This window comes from Amaranthus tricolor, chromosome 4 (genome assembly GCF_026212465.1).
Source record: "Amaranthus tricolor cultivar Red isolate AtriRed21 chromosome 4, ASM2621246v1, whole genome shotgun sequence".
Classification (NCBI taxonomy): Eukaryota; Viridiplantae; Streptophyta; class Magnoliopsida; order Caryophyllales; family Amaranthaceae; genus Amaranthus; species Amaranthus tricolor.
Window position 1 is genome coordinate 28,369,762 of NC_080050.1, and position 20,214 is coordinate 28,389,975.

The window sequence follows — 20,214 nt, forward strand, 5'->3', positions numbered from 1 at the left end:
CACATGCATACACTTTTAAAGTGGTTTGTATAGAAATTGCACATGTAACAAAATGGTAATAGTTAAAATAGAAGTGATAATAAAATTTTGTATGAGAATGAGAACCAATCCAATCAAAGCTTATGCTATGACTTTGAACGCTTTTTTAGGATATGTTATGTACTCTAAACGCTTCCTCACACAAGTTCTTTTGACTTTGAAGTATGAAAGCAGAAAAAACCCTAATACTTTACTTTAAATATTCTACTTGAAATCAGGAGTGCATGCATGAGATTCAAACCCAAAGTCTTTTGTTACGTTAACTACTGATACCATGTAAAGAACAAGCTGATAGTTGAAGTCCCATGATGTATACTCTAACAGGTTCCTATAACAAAAATATTATTTTTGATTGACTTTTAATACAAATACATCATGTGAAACTTCACATAATAAATTACGCATATGTTTTAATGAGTCATTTTAATATAATATATTTGTATATTATGATCTAAAACCTCACTATGTTAATCTTTTAACAATGAAATTATCTTCAATTTTATGGATTTATTAATGGCTACTCTTGTGAGAGACCAACTCTCAGTGAGACGACCTAAAAGCAAAAATTTTATGTACTAATACTTTGTATTGTACTATTATTAGGCTATTAAACACATATATAAAATACGTCACATGTACTATTATTAGGCAATTAAACACATATATAAAATACGTCACATGGTGAGTTCGTCTGACATAAGAATTTGAACTTATATTTAAATGGACATCATATGAAAATAACATGAGACAAACCACGAGCATGAAGTAAGTTTACCACCGTAATTGGTAAGTCCACTTTAGAAGTGCCAACCCACGTACATAAATATATTTGAGTGTTTATTGAAAACTTGTTCACGTCTCAATATCTTCCTATATTTCAAAGGAATACCAACTTAAGTTTCATACCCTTAATTCTAAGGTAACAAAATGCAGCAATGTCCATTAAAATTACCTAAAGAATTGAAGATACAAAGTAATGGAGGAAAGCAAGAAAATGATGATGATGATGATGATGGTGTTGAACCGGTATCGCCCACTGGACAATACTTAAACAGCAAAGCCTTAAACTCTTTTATTCTTGCCATTCTTGAATCTCAAGTTCCTATTGATTATTTATATGTATCTACACAACTTCGTCATTTGCTCCTTCCCATAAACACTAGATTTTCATCTATTATGGTAATTTTCTCATCTATTTTGATGCTAAAGTCAATTATCATAAGCTTTTTTTAACGTATTTGATAGAGTGTGTAATATATTCATCAACTAAACAAATGATCATAATAAATTTGAGAGGCCAAATAAGAATTCTAAGCATTTGAAATCTTTTTAGGGAGGTTGGGTCTTTATTATATTGGTCGATAAAAAGGTCAAACTGAATTGGTTTTTTGATTTAGTATTAGAAACTCAATGTGCATTTATCAATTAACTAATTCGACCAAAATCTTAAGCTTATAGTTGAAGCGTAAGAATATGTTGTATTCTCTAATACGTCCTTCATACTAAATTTCTTTGAGCTAAAAGTGTAGATGCAGCTATCTAAGGTCCTCCTTACTCTTAAAGCTAGATATTCCACTTAAAATGAAAAGTGAATCAGACATTCACTTTTGATATCAGGTCAAAGAATCAATTCAACTAAAAGTTCTAACTAATAGCAAGTCCCAAAATATGTTATATATACTCGAACAGCACCTATTAATCCTAATCTAAAAGACTCTTGTGCAGAAGGTGTGATAGAGTATATCATATATCATGGGTATGTTGGTTGGATTGGTTATTTGACAATATTATAAATTCCGAGCTAATCTAGTTAAATTTCTCAGGTATTGGACAAGAAAGGTGTAAAACAATGGAAAAGAGTTGAAATAAAGCTTGAAGATCACATAAAAATACACATCTTCAAGGATGGATTATCAATAGAATCATATGACAATTACTTAGATGAATACCTAACAAAATTAGCAATGGACCCATTACCACAAGATAAGCCTTTATGGGAATTTCACATATTCAATTACCCAACAAGAAATGCACCTGCCCATGCCATTTTCAAGCTTCACCATGCCCTTGGAGATGGCTACTCTTTGATGGGAAGTCTTCTTTCTTGTGCTCGACGAACCGATAATCCTTCTCTTCCCTTAACCTTCCCTATACCGAAAACAAAAACAAATGATCCTGTTAAGCTTAAGGGAGGTTGTATGAGTTTGCTACCCAATACTTTGTGTGCTATATGTGAAACTGTTGCTGATTTTGGAGCCAGTTTTGTCATACCTTCTTGGAATGAGGATGATATAACTCCCATTAGGAATATAAAAGAGGAGAGCAATTTCAAATACCCTCTCCATATATCTACTCTTGGATTGTCTTTGGATCAAATCAAACTTATCAAAACAAAACTTGGAACTGTAAGTTTTCCTCTTCTGGTAGCTGATAGCTGATTATGGTAGCTGATCTGATCAGTTGAATACTTAAATTTTAACTTACTGCTAAGAGTAGCTTGTTAAAAAAAAACATATTCATAACAAGTTATTTCAACCAGCTAATTTATTAAACATTAGCATTGGATGATTTGACACCATCCAACCCTATACTTGTATTAAAATAAGTTAAACTTGCCCAATAAGTTATTTTTCCAAACAACCCCATTATTAATTTCAGGTTTCAACCATCAACTTAAATTTTTTGTTGACTTTGATTCCTCAAGTTGGAAAGATTTTAATCATGAATAGAGTATATAACATGTCATGGTATCAAAAGTCACATAACGGGAAGTCATAAGTTCCCATGACTCTATATGTGTTATATTCACACTACTAACATTATTCGATTAGCAGAATTTTTAGGCTTAAGTTTTGGTTGACTTGGTTACTCGAGTTGAAAACAAGTTAATCAAGAATAGAGTGGATATATATAACATGTCATACGCTAAAGCTTTTGGCTGAGACTTGACGTAATTTCTTGACATGGTATCAGAAATCACGTAACGGAAAGTCACATGTTCCTATGATTTTCATGTTTCAGACAGTAAACGACACAGTTTCAGGCATATTGTTTCTGGGTATTCGACTATACATGCAAGGGTGTGACATGAAATACAGGAAATCAAGATCAACAGCAATGGTGATGTTCAACACAAGGAATATAAGAGGTTACATGTCTGTTGAAGAAATGATTAATGCAAATACAAAAATATGGGGGAATAAATTTACATATTTGCAAATAAAATTGCCTAAATTAATTGACAGTAAATATTTAAATCCTCTTGATTTTGTGTATGAAGCAAAAAAACAGATTGCCAGGTGCAGAAATTCACCCAAAATTCATCTCAATGTTAAACGCCTCGAGTTCTTGAGAAAACACAAAGGATCTGAGGTACGATCAATAACAGTAATACTTGTTTCAACTTAGATAAGACCCAATTCTTTAAATTTTTTTTTTATTTTCAAGATTGACGTCTATTAGATGAGGATTGATGTCCATTTTTTCAATGGGTCAAAAAGATTTATAATTTTTTAATTTTGGATTATAATGGAGAAAAATAAAATGACTCATTATATTACGTGTACTTCTTATTTATGTGAAGTTGTGCACGACATTTGCTACCTAGAATTAATCGCGGACAATCTCTTGGTTAGTTTTATCATTAACATGAGTAAGATTGCGTGTATCTGACCCTTAATAACCCCAACGTAGGTGGGAGTCACTTAATGGCGTTGGGTAATGAAATATTTCTATATTTGAGAATGGATGATTTCTCAAACCCAGTAATTCTCAAAATCTTTATTTATGATTTTAATTTTGAAATCTATAATTTAAAATAAAATATTTGCTCTCAAACACAATCTTATAATAACCAGATTGGTAAAATTCGATCATACATCTACATTAGGGCATGTTTGTATAAAGGTTTTTTGATACAAAGTAAATTTAAAAGTAACTGTTAGCGGTTTGAGTAGCAGTTACGAATGGGCAATGGCATGTGGGTAGTTGTTTAGTGTAGAATAATGTGTTATATTGAGTTTTCAGGCAGCAGCTGAAAAGATCCGTAGTAAATTAAAACAATCAAGCATGGCAATCACAAACATAGTAGGTCCAGTTCAACGAATTTCATTGGCCAATCATCCAGTTAAAGGGATGTACTTTATGCCTACAGGTTGTCCTCAGGTAAGCAAAGGAAAACTACCTATTCACTGACATAGACTGTTAGTAGCAAAGAGAAAATTTATGTTTTTAAATAATAAAAAAATATTCGATAATGGATAACAAAAGATAATGAGATGATATTAAAAGAAAAAGGCATACTATTATCTAAAAGAGAAAATAATGCAAATGAAAACAACCAAAAATAAAAAAAATAATGCTAAATAAGGACGGAGGGAGTAGCTTTATCTTTATATTTAAACTACTCCAATCAAAATAATTGCACAAATTCTTATATGAGACGGTTTTACTGTGAAATGCACCTCATACATGGGTTAAATAGGCCAACGAATACACATTATCAGCATATAAATTTTTTATTTTGAGCTCATCTCACTAAAAGACGATTTTTCAAAAAATAGTTAAATTAATTGTTTATATATGATGATGCAGAGCTTGGTAATAACAATAATGAGTTACATGCAAACACTGAGAATTGGATTAGGCATTGAAAAGGGCTTCATTGACTCAGAGAAGTTGAAGTCAAGTATCCAAAAAGCTTTTGAGTTGATTTATGAGGCAGCTACCAAATCTTCATAAGGATTCAAATAATGATACAAATAATAAATAATATATACTTCCTCCGTTTCATTTTACTTGTTACTGATGTAACATTTTTCCACACAATTTGTCACAATCGAGTGCGAATATTTCAGAACAGATGAAATATTACAAAATATAAAAATATCTTTATAGTCTCTTTTGTATTCTAATAGTAACGGACTCTTTACTTTATTGATCACTAAATAGACCAGACTAATATTAATGTCGTAGATGGGTATCGGTTTTGGGGTTTCTATCTGTAGTAAGATCAAGAAAAGGCACACAAACGTTTACATTATGAAAAGTTTAACTACATGTACGCTAAAAGTTCTACTCATGGTATGTCAATTTCAAGATACTATATAAGAGATGCTCAAAGCATAAAATGGATACGACGTAACCCAAAAACAACTCAATTTGAAAACAATCCGACTTGACCAAGCAAGTCTAGCAAAGAAGCTTCTGAAGGAACTCAATATCGGATAAATTCAACTTACATCCGATAGAAAAACCTATTTATTTTTATGTATCCAGGAAAACGAGCAAGAACATTAAGATGCATTCCCTTGCCACGCCTAGGAAAATTACCGATAAAAAGGGCAAAAATGCTCACCCGAAACATACACAAAACGGTTGAAATTCTATATATGTACAGCAGTAGATGTAACATATAACCCCCTCCCCCTCCCCCTTTTATTAACAGTTAAATAATGAAAATCATTCGAAACTACTATCACCTCGACCCGTCAATATTTCTTCAACAAGTTCCTCAAATGAACAAAGCACCACGTTTTCGTCAACGTTTTATGGCGCCTCCAGCCATCAAAATACTTCCCGATCACCCTTTTGTAACTAGGCCTTTGTTGCACCATCTTCCAGTACTCGGCAATATTTGGCCTACTATTTATGTATTCGTTTTCTAATTTTAGAAGCACCAAACGAGCTACGATAGGGATAAGCATAACGTCTGCCATAGTAAACTCTTCTCCTGCTAAGTACGATGTTTCATTTAGTTGGGTTTCTACCTCATCGAGAAGCCTAACCAAGTGCTCTTCACTTCTCCTTATTACCTCGGCGTCTTTCAACTTATCTTCGATGTCATACGCTTCTCTGAGTCTTAGGTGATAGGCACTAGCAAGATCGGGAAACTCTGCCATCCTAGCAATAACTACTCGTCTTATAAATTTCATAACATAGAGACGGTGTTTCTCAGGGACACGAGAAAGGGTGAAATATTTCGGGTTCCATTCCTGGATTTTGTGCATCCATCCAATGACTTCTCTGCTGCTGAGTTTAATGTCATCCCCAACTGATGAAACAGCTGCTACCCTTTCGATATACCTGCAATCCGAAGATAATCCCTTTGAGTCATGTTTACCGGTAATTGTCAAGATTAAGTCGAAAGTTAAGAAGTTGGAAGCCAACTACTACTCTTAACAATGGTTTTCTTCTTTGTCATCTGAAAGATATCCTATCAAAGAGGCCAAAGAAACCAACAATTCATTGAATCTAAAAACCGAGAATTTTCAAGGCCAAGCACATGAACGGTTCTGAGCCGGTTCCAAAATTCCAACCTCATAAAGCCCAATAATTCACTACATATCAGTATCTATGTTACTTGGACTCGGGTACTGATGTTGGATACTGGTAGTGGTACATGTCCAAGTATCGGGTACGTCAAAATTTTCAAATTTACCTTAAAATGAAGTGTGTAAGTGCCATACCAATGTCCGAGCATCAAGGATCGGACATGGGTACGTGTAGCAAAACGAAGAGTCCAAGTCACATAGATCAGTATTATAAGGTGGATCAATTAATTTAAAAAATGTAATTTAATTGAAACTCATGAAAACATATTATGGAAAAGGCACATCTCTATCCTATCCCTTCCCAAGAAGCTCCTGCACAATCCTTCAAAGATTACTCAACTAGATGTTTCAGCTTTTCAGCTGAAGATATTTTCTTAAGGAACACTGACTCAAACAATAATGGTAAAAAACATTTGCTCTCAACTATAATTTGAAATGAAGACCCCCTATCTCACAACTCTTTAATCGAAATACGAAAGAGAAATCCTCAACTTAATGGACATAGAACTTAATCGCGGTCCTGTAATGTAACCTAACATAGACTTAGATATGATGTTTGTGAAATTTCCAAATGGGAAATTTGAGAACAAAAGAGAACAAAGAGAGTATAAATTCAAATGTACAGCTCCGTAGGACCAAAAACAGATACCCATTAAAAACAATTTACCTTACACTAAGCATAGCATAATTGAAGCCAGGGCAAAATACTCCTCTCGCCCCTCAAAAGGAAAAACAAAACGCCTTCGGCAAGGGGCAGAAACTAAACTAGACATCTAATCTCAGACTAAGATAATATCCTGTTAAGATATCTATTGAGCACAACATAATACCTTCAGGGATAAGAGTCTTCTAGAAGGCATAAATTTTGACTACAAAGTAAGATTGAAGATGATAATTGCTTACTGAATTATCTCTATTGTGTTGAAGAGAATGTGAGAACCATTCTGGAAGACCGGTAATTTTCCACTTGGGTTCATTCGGAAAAATGACGCTTCCATGTTCTTAGCAGTGATCGGGTTGATATGATAAGAGGTATAATCAACTCCATTCTCCTCCAGTGCGAGTCTTACCTTTTGGCTGTCGACAGATAGAGGATGGTGGTATAACTGCATAGTATTGTCAAGTTGTCAACATTAACTTCAGAGGGTGTGACGTAACTTAGGCTGATGAATCGGAGGGAAGAATGCTTCCTGGTAAGAAACAATGATAATCACCAATCCAGTGCGAAAAAACAGAAGACATACACAACTGAAGAAACTGTACACAAATTCGGTTATGAACAGTGTCACATGATTCGCTAATCTCCTCGCGAATCGAAAAAAGCGAATTACGGTCAGTTTTGGGCTATTCTTGGACAAATTTGAGCGAATCAAGAATTCAAAAAGCAAACTGACTAGCGAATCATGTTACACTGGTTATGAACAGAAGATGTAAAACAGCATAAACAAGTGGCCAAGAACAAAATAACCACACCCTCCCTCAACCCCCACTGAACCGGGCAAAATAAAGCAACCATATGGCTTACATAATTGAAGAGGATGACAATGACATTATACTTATTCTTCAACAGTAGACGAGTCTCTTTAATGTATTGGGGCAATGTAATGTTATTGTTAGAGAAAAATTCTTTACACCATCTTATCAAACTATAACATGACAAAAGTCAAAAAGATCCTGGCTTTTTACGTCATTCAATGTGTCAAGGATTACTTAAGATTCTCACATTGACTCAAAAACCATCCTTATTCCCTATCTATGAATCAAGACCTTACAAAAAAGAAGACATAGTTTAAGCTGTTTCAAAGACCACTCTGAATCATAATGCAAAATATCGCCCGCATCACAACCCACTGCCACTGCCAGCCAGCATAGCTTAATGTTAACGTCAACCATCAAAAATACCGGCAAACCATCATGGGAAGAGTCGAGTACACACAAACTTGACGAGGTTCCTTCCTAAAATCATATGATTGTAGGAGTAGCCCAGCCACAGAGCTTACATGGTACTCCATTTGTCCCTCTTATTTTGCGCAACTTTCCAATTTAGTTTATCCCACTGATTTTTGCACCATTTTCTTTTTTGACAATGGACAAACTCTCCTTTTAATCTCATCTACAAGCTTATACTCTCTTTTATCTTAAAGACTCATCTCCGTCATCCACTAGATTTTTGTCTCATTTCCCAATCCAACTTCTAAATTTGCACCACCTTCCAATTTAATTTATCTCACTGATTTTGCACCCTTTTTATTTTTGACAATGGTCAAACTCTTTCTTTTAATCTCGTCCACAAATTTATACACTCTCCATCTTAAGCACTCATCTCCGTCATCCACTAGCTTTTTTGGTCTCATTTTCCAATCCTACTTCTAAATTTCACCCACTTTCCAATAGTTGACAACTCACTACATCACCAATTTGGGATCATATGTGGGTATTTTGTCAACAACCACACATGCAACATGCCAGGAAGACTTAAAAATTAACATGGAAAACAGTGAATAGATTAATAGTTAGTTCAAGCAGGGGATTAATCTGATTGACAGTCTTAATGGAAATTTGGAAACAAAAAATTAAAAATATAATTCTCAAACAACGATAAGTCAACATTTAAACCCTTAATTGCATATTTACAATTACAATCCCCTTCAAAGACCAGCATAGCTAAATAACAAAATTCAAAAATAAAACTTCAGAAAGCAGATCAATAAAACCCTAAACCCAGATTATGAATTATTATTTAAGTTTACTGAAAAACCCAACAGTCGAAACTTCCAATAATCATCAATCATATTATGAAAAATTAAAATTAATAAAAAAAGAACCCATTAATTCCGAGAAGCAGACTTGAAGATGAGAGATGAGAAATCTTACCTGGAAAGACTGGAAAGTTCGTTGCCAGAATTTGCTGACGGCTTATAAAAGAGTGTTTGTTGTTGTTGGGAGTATATAGTTTTAGTGGAACAGGAATAAAATTGGTGATGAACAAGTTGGCACTGTGAGTGTCCTTGTCAATTGCATAGTTGTGGGACCCACCCTAATGTTTTTTAGGAAATGATGGAGATGAAAAGGGTAAAAAATATGAGAATTTTAGAAAGTGAATCTGAGAAAGAATTTTTGGATTATGGAATATATATTTTATTGGGTGATGAATTACATTGGTGGTTTTGATGAGGAAGTTCCATCCTAGTTTCTCTAATACTTTTTTGGAGCTTAGTAGTTAGTATTTTCATTGTCTATAGGTTTACTTGTTTTATTTATAAGAACTAGTATAGAAATTCGTGCTATATACGAGTTTTTTTGTACGTAATAATTGTGGAGTGTAAAGAAATTATAGGTAAAGATGTTAATTAAGTGAAAAAGACTTAAGAGAATAACGAAGTTTAAGCAAAAGTTTGTTTTAATTTACGAAGCACAAAAGTGCTCAGATATATAGCAATAAATTGAGGATAAGGCAAATAAAATAATTGACGAAGCATAAAAACAAACTTATTGATTCGAATAAGTTTAAGTTCGTTCTAGCAAGATAAGTGCTTGATCGATAAAAAATGTGCATGTTCAAGCACCCACCAAGGAATGGTTGAAATTGAGTCAAACTATGAACTCAAATCACAATTGCATTATGGACCTCAATCTACCCATAGGCCATAGTGTTACAAAATATGACTTGAATCAAATGCTTTTTTGCTCATTTATTTGGAACCTTGACCATGGGGATTTTTCTATGCTTGTATTGGGAAGAGTTATATTTGTTTCAAGCCATTTTTTAATTAGTTGATCATGTAATTTAAATTTGATCAAGTGTTTGAATATGGCTTGATTGAGAAAACCTTTTAAGGAAGACTCTAATAGAGTTGTTGTCAAATAAGGAGAAGAGTGTAGATGGTTTTACCTTTGAGGTTACACTAGGAGAATGAGAGATTAAGTTTTGAACAATAATTTAATTTTTTTTAGAAGAGCATTTATTTTTATATGTTAAATTAATTATATTTAAAATCGATTTCAAAACATGAATACTTTCAAGAGAACAATATTGAATGTGTTTATTGACAATTAAGAATTGTAATATTTTTAATTTTCAAAATATTGTATGTAATATAAGATATATTGAAGATCAGTTTTGCCCATGTTAGTCAAACTTTTAAATAGATTAGGTCGAGTCAAATTTGTTCGGCCATATATAAATAGATTAGAAAACCCTTGACTCAAATCTAATCCATCTAGTTTAATGGGTGTATAATCACAACCCTAACTTGTAACAGATTAAGTCGACCTTATTTCAATCGGCTTAATCCATAAAGTTTTTTGTTTCCATTTTAGAGTTATTAGCATTGACAACATCTTATTGTTTGGGTACAATTTTAAACTTTTAGTTTATAAGTTTGTTATTTTGTATTTACTATGATAAATAATAAACATTAAATGAATTAAATGGGTTACACAGGCTTATTTCAGGTTTAAATTTTTTACATTAACCTAACTCATTTAATAAATAGATCATATTGGGTTAAACCTTTTAATTTAGGAAAAATTGCCCAGAATAATCCAACATTTTCATGATTTTCTTACAATAATCGCACCTATTGATTAACCATGAATAATCAACTTTGAAGGTATTTGTCTTGAGTAAACTTAGGTAACTCGATGACATGTTATAGTAGGTAATTCACCAAAAACATAAATTGAAAATTAATATAAACTTCGAGAAAAATTTTAAAAATTTACATAAAAAATTCTGAACAATTAAAATAATTAGAAATCTTTTTTAACATTTTTTAATATTTTTTCGACATTTTATTTTAATTTATCTTTTTAAAAAAATAAAACTTATTATAGCAAGTCATCCGGTTACCAAGTTTACTCAAGGCAGATACCCCCTAAAGTTGGGATTATTCATGGTTAATTAATAGGGGGATTATTGTAGAAAATCATGAAAATATTGAATTATTTTGGATAATCTTTTCTTTAATTTATTGGATTAAAAGTCTTAACTTAAACCCACTTATTTTAAATTAAAATCAAATCCGTTAGCGTTTGCTAGTCTAGTTCTCCCTTTAAATGAAGAATTATTGAAATAGATAAGATAAATTATTAAAAAAACACGGAATAAGACGAAAATCAACTTATTTCTAAACATAAGCGTCTAATTTCCAAACCTGAGGTTTGGTTCTGTTCTGCGAACAGGTGCTTAATTTTTTTAAAAGGCAAAGAAGCTGTTCGCTGTTAGTAACTGCGAACGAGGTTGTTGACTTTTTTTACCCTGTTCACAGTCACTAACAGACCCATTATACTCGATGGTGTTCGCAGTTAGTAACTGCGAACAGAGTCAAAAAAGTCAACAACCTTATTCGCAGTTACTAATTGCGAACAGCTTCTTTGCCTTTTTAAAAAATTAAGCATTTAACTGCGAACAGAATCAAACTTCAGATTTGAAAATTTTGAAAATTAGACGCTTATTTTTAGAAATAAGTTGATTTTCGTCTTATTTCGTGTTTTTTTTTAATAATTTATCTTATCTATTTCATTTTTTCTTACATGAAATGGGTCCATGAAAGGTAATCAAAAAAACATGACAAGTAGTCCAGTAGTCCTTTACCTTAAAGGGGCTGCAAGCTAGATTATGAAGCAAATACGGAATGTCAAAGCCCAAATATGTAGAATTGAGAAAGATTGAAAAAAATAAGATAAATAAACAATTTAATTCCGAATATAAGATTCGGGAAAACTTATGTCCCAAAATAAGCTTCCGTACATCCAAGCCTAGCCTCGGGTAAGTCGCTGTTAGTAACAGCGAATGAGGAGAAAAAAAAAAATAAATAAAAGGCCCTAAGTCGCTGTTAGTAACAGCGACTTAAAAAAAAAAAAAAAAAAAAAAAAATTTTTTTAAAAAAATTTTAATAGTACTAAATTTAAAGTCGCTGTAATTTATTATTTTTGAAGCAGCTCATTTTTTAACCTTCAAATAGTTATTTAATAGCAGATGAACTAATTATATAAACTTGTTATTGTTTGATTAATCTTCCGATGTGGGACTGTGTTCTGGAACACATCAAAATAAATGAAACCAAAAATTAGCTCACGAATAGAGCACCGATGTGGGACTGAGGTACTGAAGAGGAAGACATCCACCATTGAAGAAGACCACTATTTATAAAATTCTTTCATTGGCCTGCAACCTGTTATAAAATTCTTGAATCACGGCATAATCATCAAACCTATGAGTATTACTCTCAGTCATCCTTGATTTCAACCAAATAACCGTGATTTGAATCCTAGGATGTGTCGCAAATAAAGTAGCATATGCGAGAGCTTCATGATCATCAACCCCTCCTATAAAGAACACTCCAACACGGTACTTCATGTTTCCGAACATAGTTACATCCTTGTCTCCTTTGTCTATCAGTAATCCAGCAGAACACGGGGCTTTCCGAACATAGTTACATGAATCTTACAAGAGGTAAGAGTAATCCGGTATAGAAGAGAATATGAACTCCGATTATGGTGTAATCTTCTGGTGTCATGACCTGCATATTCAGTCGCAGTTCTAAGTTTTAAACTCTTCTGTTGCAAAGATATCGACGACCAAAGAAATTGCACCAGCCAAACGAGCAATATCAGAATTACTTATACCAAGCTCATTAACATGACTACATGTAACCATGAAGTAGGTTAGAGCATTAGCTATAATATACCTTGGCAGTCCACCAGATGGATCTTGAAGACCTAGCATGTTATATGATAAGTAACCTAAAGCTAAAGAAGATATAAAACCTACAACACTTATTGTCACTGCCTTCTTCCCTATTTTTCTTAATGCTCCCATGTTGGTTTCTACACCAAATATGAATGTATAAAATACAAACCCCAACATTGAGAACGTTTTAAATATGTAGTAAACTGTCTGTGCTAATGCTTGACAGATGAATGAAGCTGCAATGGCTTTGCGGGATGAGATGCTAACTGCTGGTGCTCTTCAGTACCTCAGTCCCACATCGGTGCTCTATTCGTGAGCTAATTTTTGGTTTCATTTATTTTGATGTGTTCCAGAACACAGTCCCACATCGGAAGATTAATCAAACAATAACAAGTTTATATAGTTAGTTTATCTGCTATTAAATAACTGTTTGAAGGTTAAAAAATGAGCTGCTCCAAAAACAATAAATTACAGCGACTTAGGGCTTTTTAATTTTTTTTTTTTCCTCCTCATTCGCTGTTACTAACAGCGACTTACCCGAGGCTAGGCTTGGATGTACGGAAGCTTATTTTGGGACATAAGTTTTTCCGAATCTTATATTCAGAATTAAATTGTTTATTTATCTTATTTTTTTCAATCTTTCTAGAATTGAGGCCAACACTTGGACCCTATTGTTCAATAAACATGAGTTATACTAGCTAGCCTAATCACTAAGAGCAACTCTTGTAAGGCCATGTCTTGTATATAATCGTATCACAGTCAGACACGTCTATATAAAAAGCCTAAATAAAAATATTAAGTATTTTAAATACGAAAGTAAATATTTTGATTAATAAAATAGGATTATGTAGCTCATTTTGAGACTGCCTTAAATGAGAATTCATGAATCTGATTTTCAATAATAGTTACATCTCTTTGAAAAAAAATTTCCAACGCTTAAAAGCTTGAAAATCTGTTTGAGGTCATAAAAATCACAACAAAGAATAATAGCCAAGTCTGATGAAAATTATTCTAGAGCGTGAACATTATTATTAGTTTATTACTAGAGATTTTAGTCATTTTATTTACATATAAAAAATATCTTAGAAAGTGTTTAATGTAAATAGTTGTGAATTGCTATTCAAATTTTCTTAATACTATTCATTTGAGAGTTGAGACATGATTACTTTATTCACAAATTCTTAAATGAAATTATATTTAATACGTTAAAGTGATTACTTACAATTTTAGAGTGATCAATTACAGAAATGAGCTAACCATATAAATATGTTTTATGGTGAGACGGTCTCATACAATTCTAAAAAGTTTATATTATCATGGAAAGGGTAATTTACCTACGTCTTTGCTCTTAGTCTTACACCATCATAAAAACTAGTACTACCTCCGTTTTAATTTAGTTGCAACATTAGAAGTATATAAACTATTCACTTAGCTCCCTTAATTTGTGATTAATTTTTAATCTATAAGTTAAAACATAGTCAAGTGGGATCTTGTTTGATTCGTCTCGGTGTAAATATTATTAATATCAAGTTTTTATAATTTTTTATTATACATAATTAGAAATATTAAAGATGAAATTAGTACATTGGATCGCGTGAAAAATTCTTATACTATAACTAAAACGTAACGGAGAAAGTAATTAATGACATTCACATGCCATAACTATGAAGTAAGCTAGTACCAAGTAATGTTATTGTTAATAACTTATATGTGAATGTAATAAAGCCCATGTTAATGAAAGGTGTCAATGTGTTTGGAGGAAAAAGCTATTGATATTTTCCCTTACACCCTAAATAGTATCAAGTATGAAGCTTGTGATGGTTACCTTTTTGGCTACTAAAATCTTTAAGTAATGTCATCATCAAATTAAGCTTTTCATGAATTAATATTGCAATGATTCATTTATTTATTTTAAATGTTTGAATTGTTAGTTATATTTGATTAATATTTATTATCAGAACCCTATAAATTCTAGAGCTGTCTTAAATTATTTGGGGCAGTGAGCGAGGAGTTTACTAGGGGCTTTAAAGCAATCTAACTCGGTCAAAGCAAATTATTTTCTCCGTATAACATAGAAATACACTCATATGATAGAAATTTTGAGCGTACGCGAAATTTGTAGTTAGATCCAAATAAATATTATATTACATTTACTGAATTTAAATATTTAATTACATAATAATTTGTACAATAATATTTTTGGTGGGCAACTTGTTCTACACCTATACACTCTTCATTTATATTTTTATGTGTGAGCTCATGTCTCACCTATCAATCTCTCCATTTTTGTGTAAACATTTTGTGATTTGAGCTCATGGCTCAATCCTTTGTTTTTGTGGGAGCTTTTTGCTCTACATAAGATGCAAATGTTATAATACTCTATTAATACTTGTTATAAAACATTCTAGTAGTTAAGCTAGAATTTTTTCTAGATATTTCTTTTCTTACTTCACACTTTTCTTCCTCTATATTCTAGTATATTCTAACTATACACATAACTAAGATTTTTCACATTATTTTTTACAAGTGAAACACTTTAAGAGTTACAATTATTGGTAGGAAGATATATATTTTCATACTAAAACATGATATATTGAGACGAATTAAATAAGATCTCATTTGTCTATATTTTGATCTCTAGATTATGAATACTATATAAGTTAAAAGTAACGGAAAAATGATATCAAAAAATTAAATTGGACATTTGCTATGAAAATTGGAGATAGTATGATTGGAATAATAGTAGCGCAGGTGGGACTGCTGAAATCTGTATGTTAGTTAAACTAAGAAGGGAATTTTGGTGATTTGTCAATTTGAGTTTCCCCCTTCTGCTAAATTTTGTTGGAGGCAAATAACAATCAATCATCAAACTAATATAGTTGGGATCAATGGATCATTATTATTATTATTGCTTAAAAGCCATTAAATAGTTATTATAAATCTAAATCAAATATGCATTTGAGGGGAATGTGGAACACTAACCATAATTTATTACTTCCTCCGTTCTTTTTTATCTTCCACTTTGGGTTTTTCATACATATTAAGGAAGATAGAATCTTTGGATTGTAATGGGTATTATTTTAATTAAATAGTAGTGTGAAGTAATGATTGTATTAGAAGTATGAGGTTGTAGTGGGTATTATTTTAATTAAATAGTAGTGTGAGGTAATGATTGTATTGAAAGTATAAGAGAGAAAAAATAATTATAAATAAAAGAAAAGGAGTACATTAAAAGAAAATGGGGGGTTTTAAGGGGTAAAAGTGGGATAAAAACTTTCTAAAAATAGAAAGTATTCTAAAGTGGAAGAACTTTTGAAACTACCCGTTATAGTAATGTGGAAGATCAAAAAAGAACGAAGGGAGTACTTGTTCATAATATTTTGAAAACTACTGTATTTTATATTATATCATATCATACAATTTAATAAAAAAATATTAGATGAAACCCTTTTAAATGAAATAATTTTATAGGTTTATACTGACTTACATGACAAATGAAACTTATTTGCCCTTCAAGACTAATTAACCATTTTAAAAAAATCAATCAACTTGAATTTTATGCTGCATAGAATAACATAATTAAAGTAAAAATAAGTAATATCTTATAATTGCATTTATTAGCATTATTTCTCTACAGTCCTCATTTAATGTTTCTTCCTTTGAGAGATTAAAGGAAAATTTCCAAGTTTATAAGTGAAACTGAAGAGTTTGTTTCCTATTTTAGAGATTCATATTGAGACATGTATAATTAGAAAATAAAAAAAGATAAATTTAAGAAGAATTCATGCATTTAGAGGGTCTTTGAGGGTGTGCGAGGTGATCGACTGCACAAGACTCCTTTTTTCTCTTGTATATGAAAAAGTTAATAGAAAAAAATATGTTAAATTTATTAATAAAATAAATATATTTACTATAAATAAAACGCAAAAATAAAATTTTATAGAGCCCCTAAAATTTTCAAAACCGCTATTGGTGTATGGAAAATTGGAAATGTCGCAATGATTCATATATTTGTAGGAGTGAGTAGTGAGTTAAGAAGGAGAGGAAGGACAGGCGTAAACGTAATGAAATTAGTTGAAAGAGTCACATGCAACCCCTCGTGGGAGCAACAAGTCATTCAAATTGAAGTCACAATTACTACTAGTACTAGTATAGTAGTATTATTGCCTCACGGGAAATTACCAATTAATATGGTCGGCCTACTTTTATGATTATAAATTTATAATGGAAAAATTTTAAAAGAAAAAGTAAAATAATATAAAAAAAATTAAAAAATAAGTAATTTTTGAAATTTATTTTCAAAATAAATACTTTTTGTCAGTTTAGAGTTTCGGCACTGTTCGTTGTTAATAACAGTGAACAAAGATGTTTGGTAAATAAAAAGTCAAGATCTTTGTTCGCTGTTACTAACAGCGAGCAAAGACTTTGACCATTTTTGACCAGTTCTCTTTATTCCCAAAATAGCATTAAGTAACTATTCGCTGTTATTAACAACGACAAAGAGAACTTGTCAAAAATGATCAAAATCTTTGTTTTTGTTCGCTGTTAGTAACAGCGACCAAAAATCTTGACTTTTTATTTACCAAACTTTTTTGTTCGCTGTTATTAATAGCAAACAGTGTCGAATCTCTAGACTGGGCAAAAAATACTTATTTTAGAAATAAAATTCAAAAGTTACTTATTTTTTAACTTTTTTATATTATTTTACTTATTCTTTTCAAATTTTCATAATGATGCCCACCCAAATTAATGAACAATCTTTATACAAATGAATCTCTTCCTTTCTATTCCTTACTTTTGTAATACAACTATGATTCTAAGAGAATAGGATTCTATGCCTATGATGTACAAAAAATATGGATAATAACAACAAAAACGATCTATGTAAATTTATTATTAGACTTATATCCAATAAAATATAAATAAGAGAAAAGTTGTCGTCATATAAATCTTGATGAGTTTCATCTTAAAATCAATTAGTAATAAGAGGAGTAGAATATTAAACTTACTCATGTGTTAGTCTACCTCAGAAACTACATTTTGTTGAAGCCTCGAGTTGTTTTGTAAAAGACTGAGATTTTTTTGTTTCCAGTTGATCGAAAATAGTTGACTCTGACACCATCATAAATTTGTTATTGAGCTTGTAATCAATAATAAGACTCACATAAGAGGAGGGTTGATTGTGAGATTACATCCTAAAATCAATTGATAATAGGTTGAGTAGTCCATCAAATTATATATTAGTCAACCTAACTCTCACTCATTCTTCGAAGTGAGATCAAATTTGGACCATTTTCCAACAAATTTATAGCTTTGATACCAAAGATTAAAGTTAACTATACAAATTAATAAATCATATCTAATGATCGTTAACATTAATTTTAAGAGAATAATTTATTTTCTCAAATTATATCATATCACCTACATGGTGGGCATTGGCATTATTAATTTATTTGTTGAAACAAGTTTCTAGAATTTTATGTAGTTTTCTAAATGAAGGTTTTACAACAAAAAATGCAAAATATTATTATAAGTGATTATCGTCGATGGATGATGATTAATGATCAATATTCTTAAGTTATCTATCTAAAAGGGTTATGTATACTTAAACATCACTTGATTCTTTGATTAGCATGTTAGAATTCATGTCTAGGTGCCTATGTAGAAACAACCAAGATGTAAAGTGGAAGTAAAACACCCTTTTCAACCTAAAATAATATAAAAAAAAAAATTTAATGAGCATTGAATCTTATCTCAATCGAAGAATAAATATCACTTTTTAGAAAAATATAATATAATGCTGATTTAATTTTTACGTATTTTCTTTTTTCCTCAGCCTAACCTGTAATAAAATAATAAAAAATTAAGCATGATCTCATCATAATTTAGACTTCCCCTACATAGCCTCCACAACTCCCCAATTCAACTTTCTATCCAATTAAAATAACAATAGAAAATAGTATAACAATTTTTTAAATAGTCCCATTTGGCAACTATTGAAAATAAATAATAAAAATGTTGGCAAATTATTTAGAAATAATGTATGGAATGTCTTATTAGTAGGAACATGTCGCAAGTAAGCTTGACGCAAATAACATGGACTAATGCTTTTATTCCTTTGGATAAATTTTGATCTCGGAACCTTGCACTTATTGTTTGAATAATGAGCTCTTTTTAAAACTTTTATTTGACAAATTATCAAGAAAAAGATAATATTACGGTTATTTCCACAAAGTTAATTCAGTCACTCAGACTTAAAGTTAATTACTGAGTAAATGTGTGAATTTTATTTATTATAAGCTAGATTGAGGAAATGGAGAGGATTACGTGAGAATCGAATTAGAGCCTTTTATAAAAAGTGATAATTGCTTTTCAATTGAAATAAAATCCGATTCGCAAGTGAAGCTGTGAACTTAACATCTTACTTATTTTAAATGGAAAATATTAAATGGTTTTGCTCAAGAGTTTAACATAAGTAGTGTAAACTTGATGGATAAATTCTTTATTAAAACTATCTTATCATTTGGTGTAGAATTTCCGAGATAGAATGACCATTATTATAGATTATGCTCAACAAGTAGAAATTGCAATGATACATTTCATAAAACACCCTTAATAGAGATGGGATTAAGACAATCATCGATAAGATACTTGACCCAAAAAAAGATTAAAGACTATCAAATTAATTAAAACAAATAAAAAAAGTTAAAAATATAGCAAATTTAATGGTACCAAAAAAATGCTTGCAATTTATGAACTTGGTCGTACAATTGAATGAAAACAATTAGTAAATACTTTTTATTTAACAGTTAAAAGTTCTTTAGTAAATAGTTTCGCCGATAAACTAGTTATTAAGTAAAACCATAAATATACTATGAGAAGATTTTTTTTTTGTTTATATTTGATTTCTTAATGGAGTACATTTTTTAGACAATAAATAATTTTTATCCAACTTATTCATTATTTTTAAATACCTAAACTAACAACTAACAATAAACTCAACATAATCAGCTGAACAAACAAGTTAACTGAATTCGCCAACAAAAACCGCAAATTGCAAAATACCCCTCAGCTCTTACGTAAGACTAGTTATAGCAGATAATCAAATATTATTTCAATTGAAAAGTAAACACAACTTCATAAACAAAA

The 20,214-nt window shown here is 31.0% G+C and overlaps 2 protein-coding genes across 2 annotated transcripts; one reads left to right on the plus strand and one right to left on the minus strand.

The window, feature by feature from the left end:
* The first annotated feature begins 890 nt into the window (after positions 1-890).
* LOC130809999 (wax ester synthase/diacylglycerol acyltransferase 11-like) lies at positions 891-4,818 on the plus strand. The gene is made up of 5 exons (XM_057675893.1): positions 891-1,218; positions 1,863-2,444; positions 3,061-3,411; positions 4,066-4,203; positions 4,633-4,818. Exons 1-5 carry the CDS (start codon positions 967-969, stop codon positions 4,777-4,779), a joined length of 1,470 nt encoding a protein of 489 aa, XP_057531876.1. The 5' UTR covers positions 891-966; the 3' UTR covers positions 4,780-4,818.
* Positions 4,819-5,126: 308 nt separating this feature from the next.
* On the minus strand, positions 5,127-9,577 carry LOC130810000 (glutathione S-transferase TCHQD). The gene is made up of 3 exons (XM_057675894.1): positions 9,246-9,577; positions 7,275-7,561; positions 5,127-6,123 (listed from the first exon to the last, which is right to left on the minus strand). The coding sequence occupies exons 2-3, from the start codon at positions 7,481-7,483 to the stop codon at positions 5,529-5,531; spliced, it is 804 nt and encodes a 267-aa protein (XP_057531877.1). The 5' UTR covers positions 7,484-7,561; positions 9,246-9,577; the 3' UTR covers positions 5,127-5,528.
* Between the last annotated feature and the right edge of the window lie 10,637 nt (positions 9,578-20,214).

Bases quoted from the DNA above. Each gene is read 5' to 3' on its own strand.
- LOC130809999 (XM_057675893.1), top strand. From the start codon at position 967: ATGCAGCAATGTCCATTAAAATTACCTAAAGAATTGAAGATACAAAGT. The intron at 1,219-1,862 runs GTAATTTTCTCA...TAAATTTCTCAG, and splicing joins CTAGATTTTCATCTATTATG to GTATTGGACAAGAAAGGTGT. The intron at 3,412-4,065 runs GTACGATCAATA...TTGAGTTTTCAG, and splicing joins GAAAACACAAAGGATCTGAG to GCAGCAGCTGAAAAGATCCG.
- LOC130810000 (XM_057675894.1), bottom strand. From the start codon at position 7,483: ATGCAGTTATACCACCATCCTCTATCTGTCGACAGCCAAAAGGTAAGA. The intron at 6,124-7,274 runs GTAAGCAATTAT...TTCGGATTGCAG, and splicing joins AACACAATAGAGATAATTCA to GTATATCGAAAGGGTAGCAG.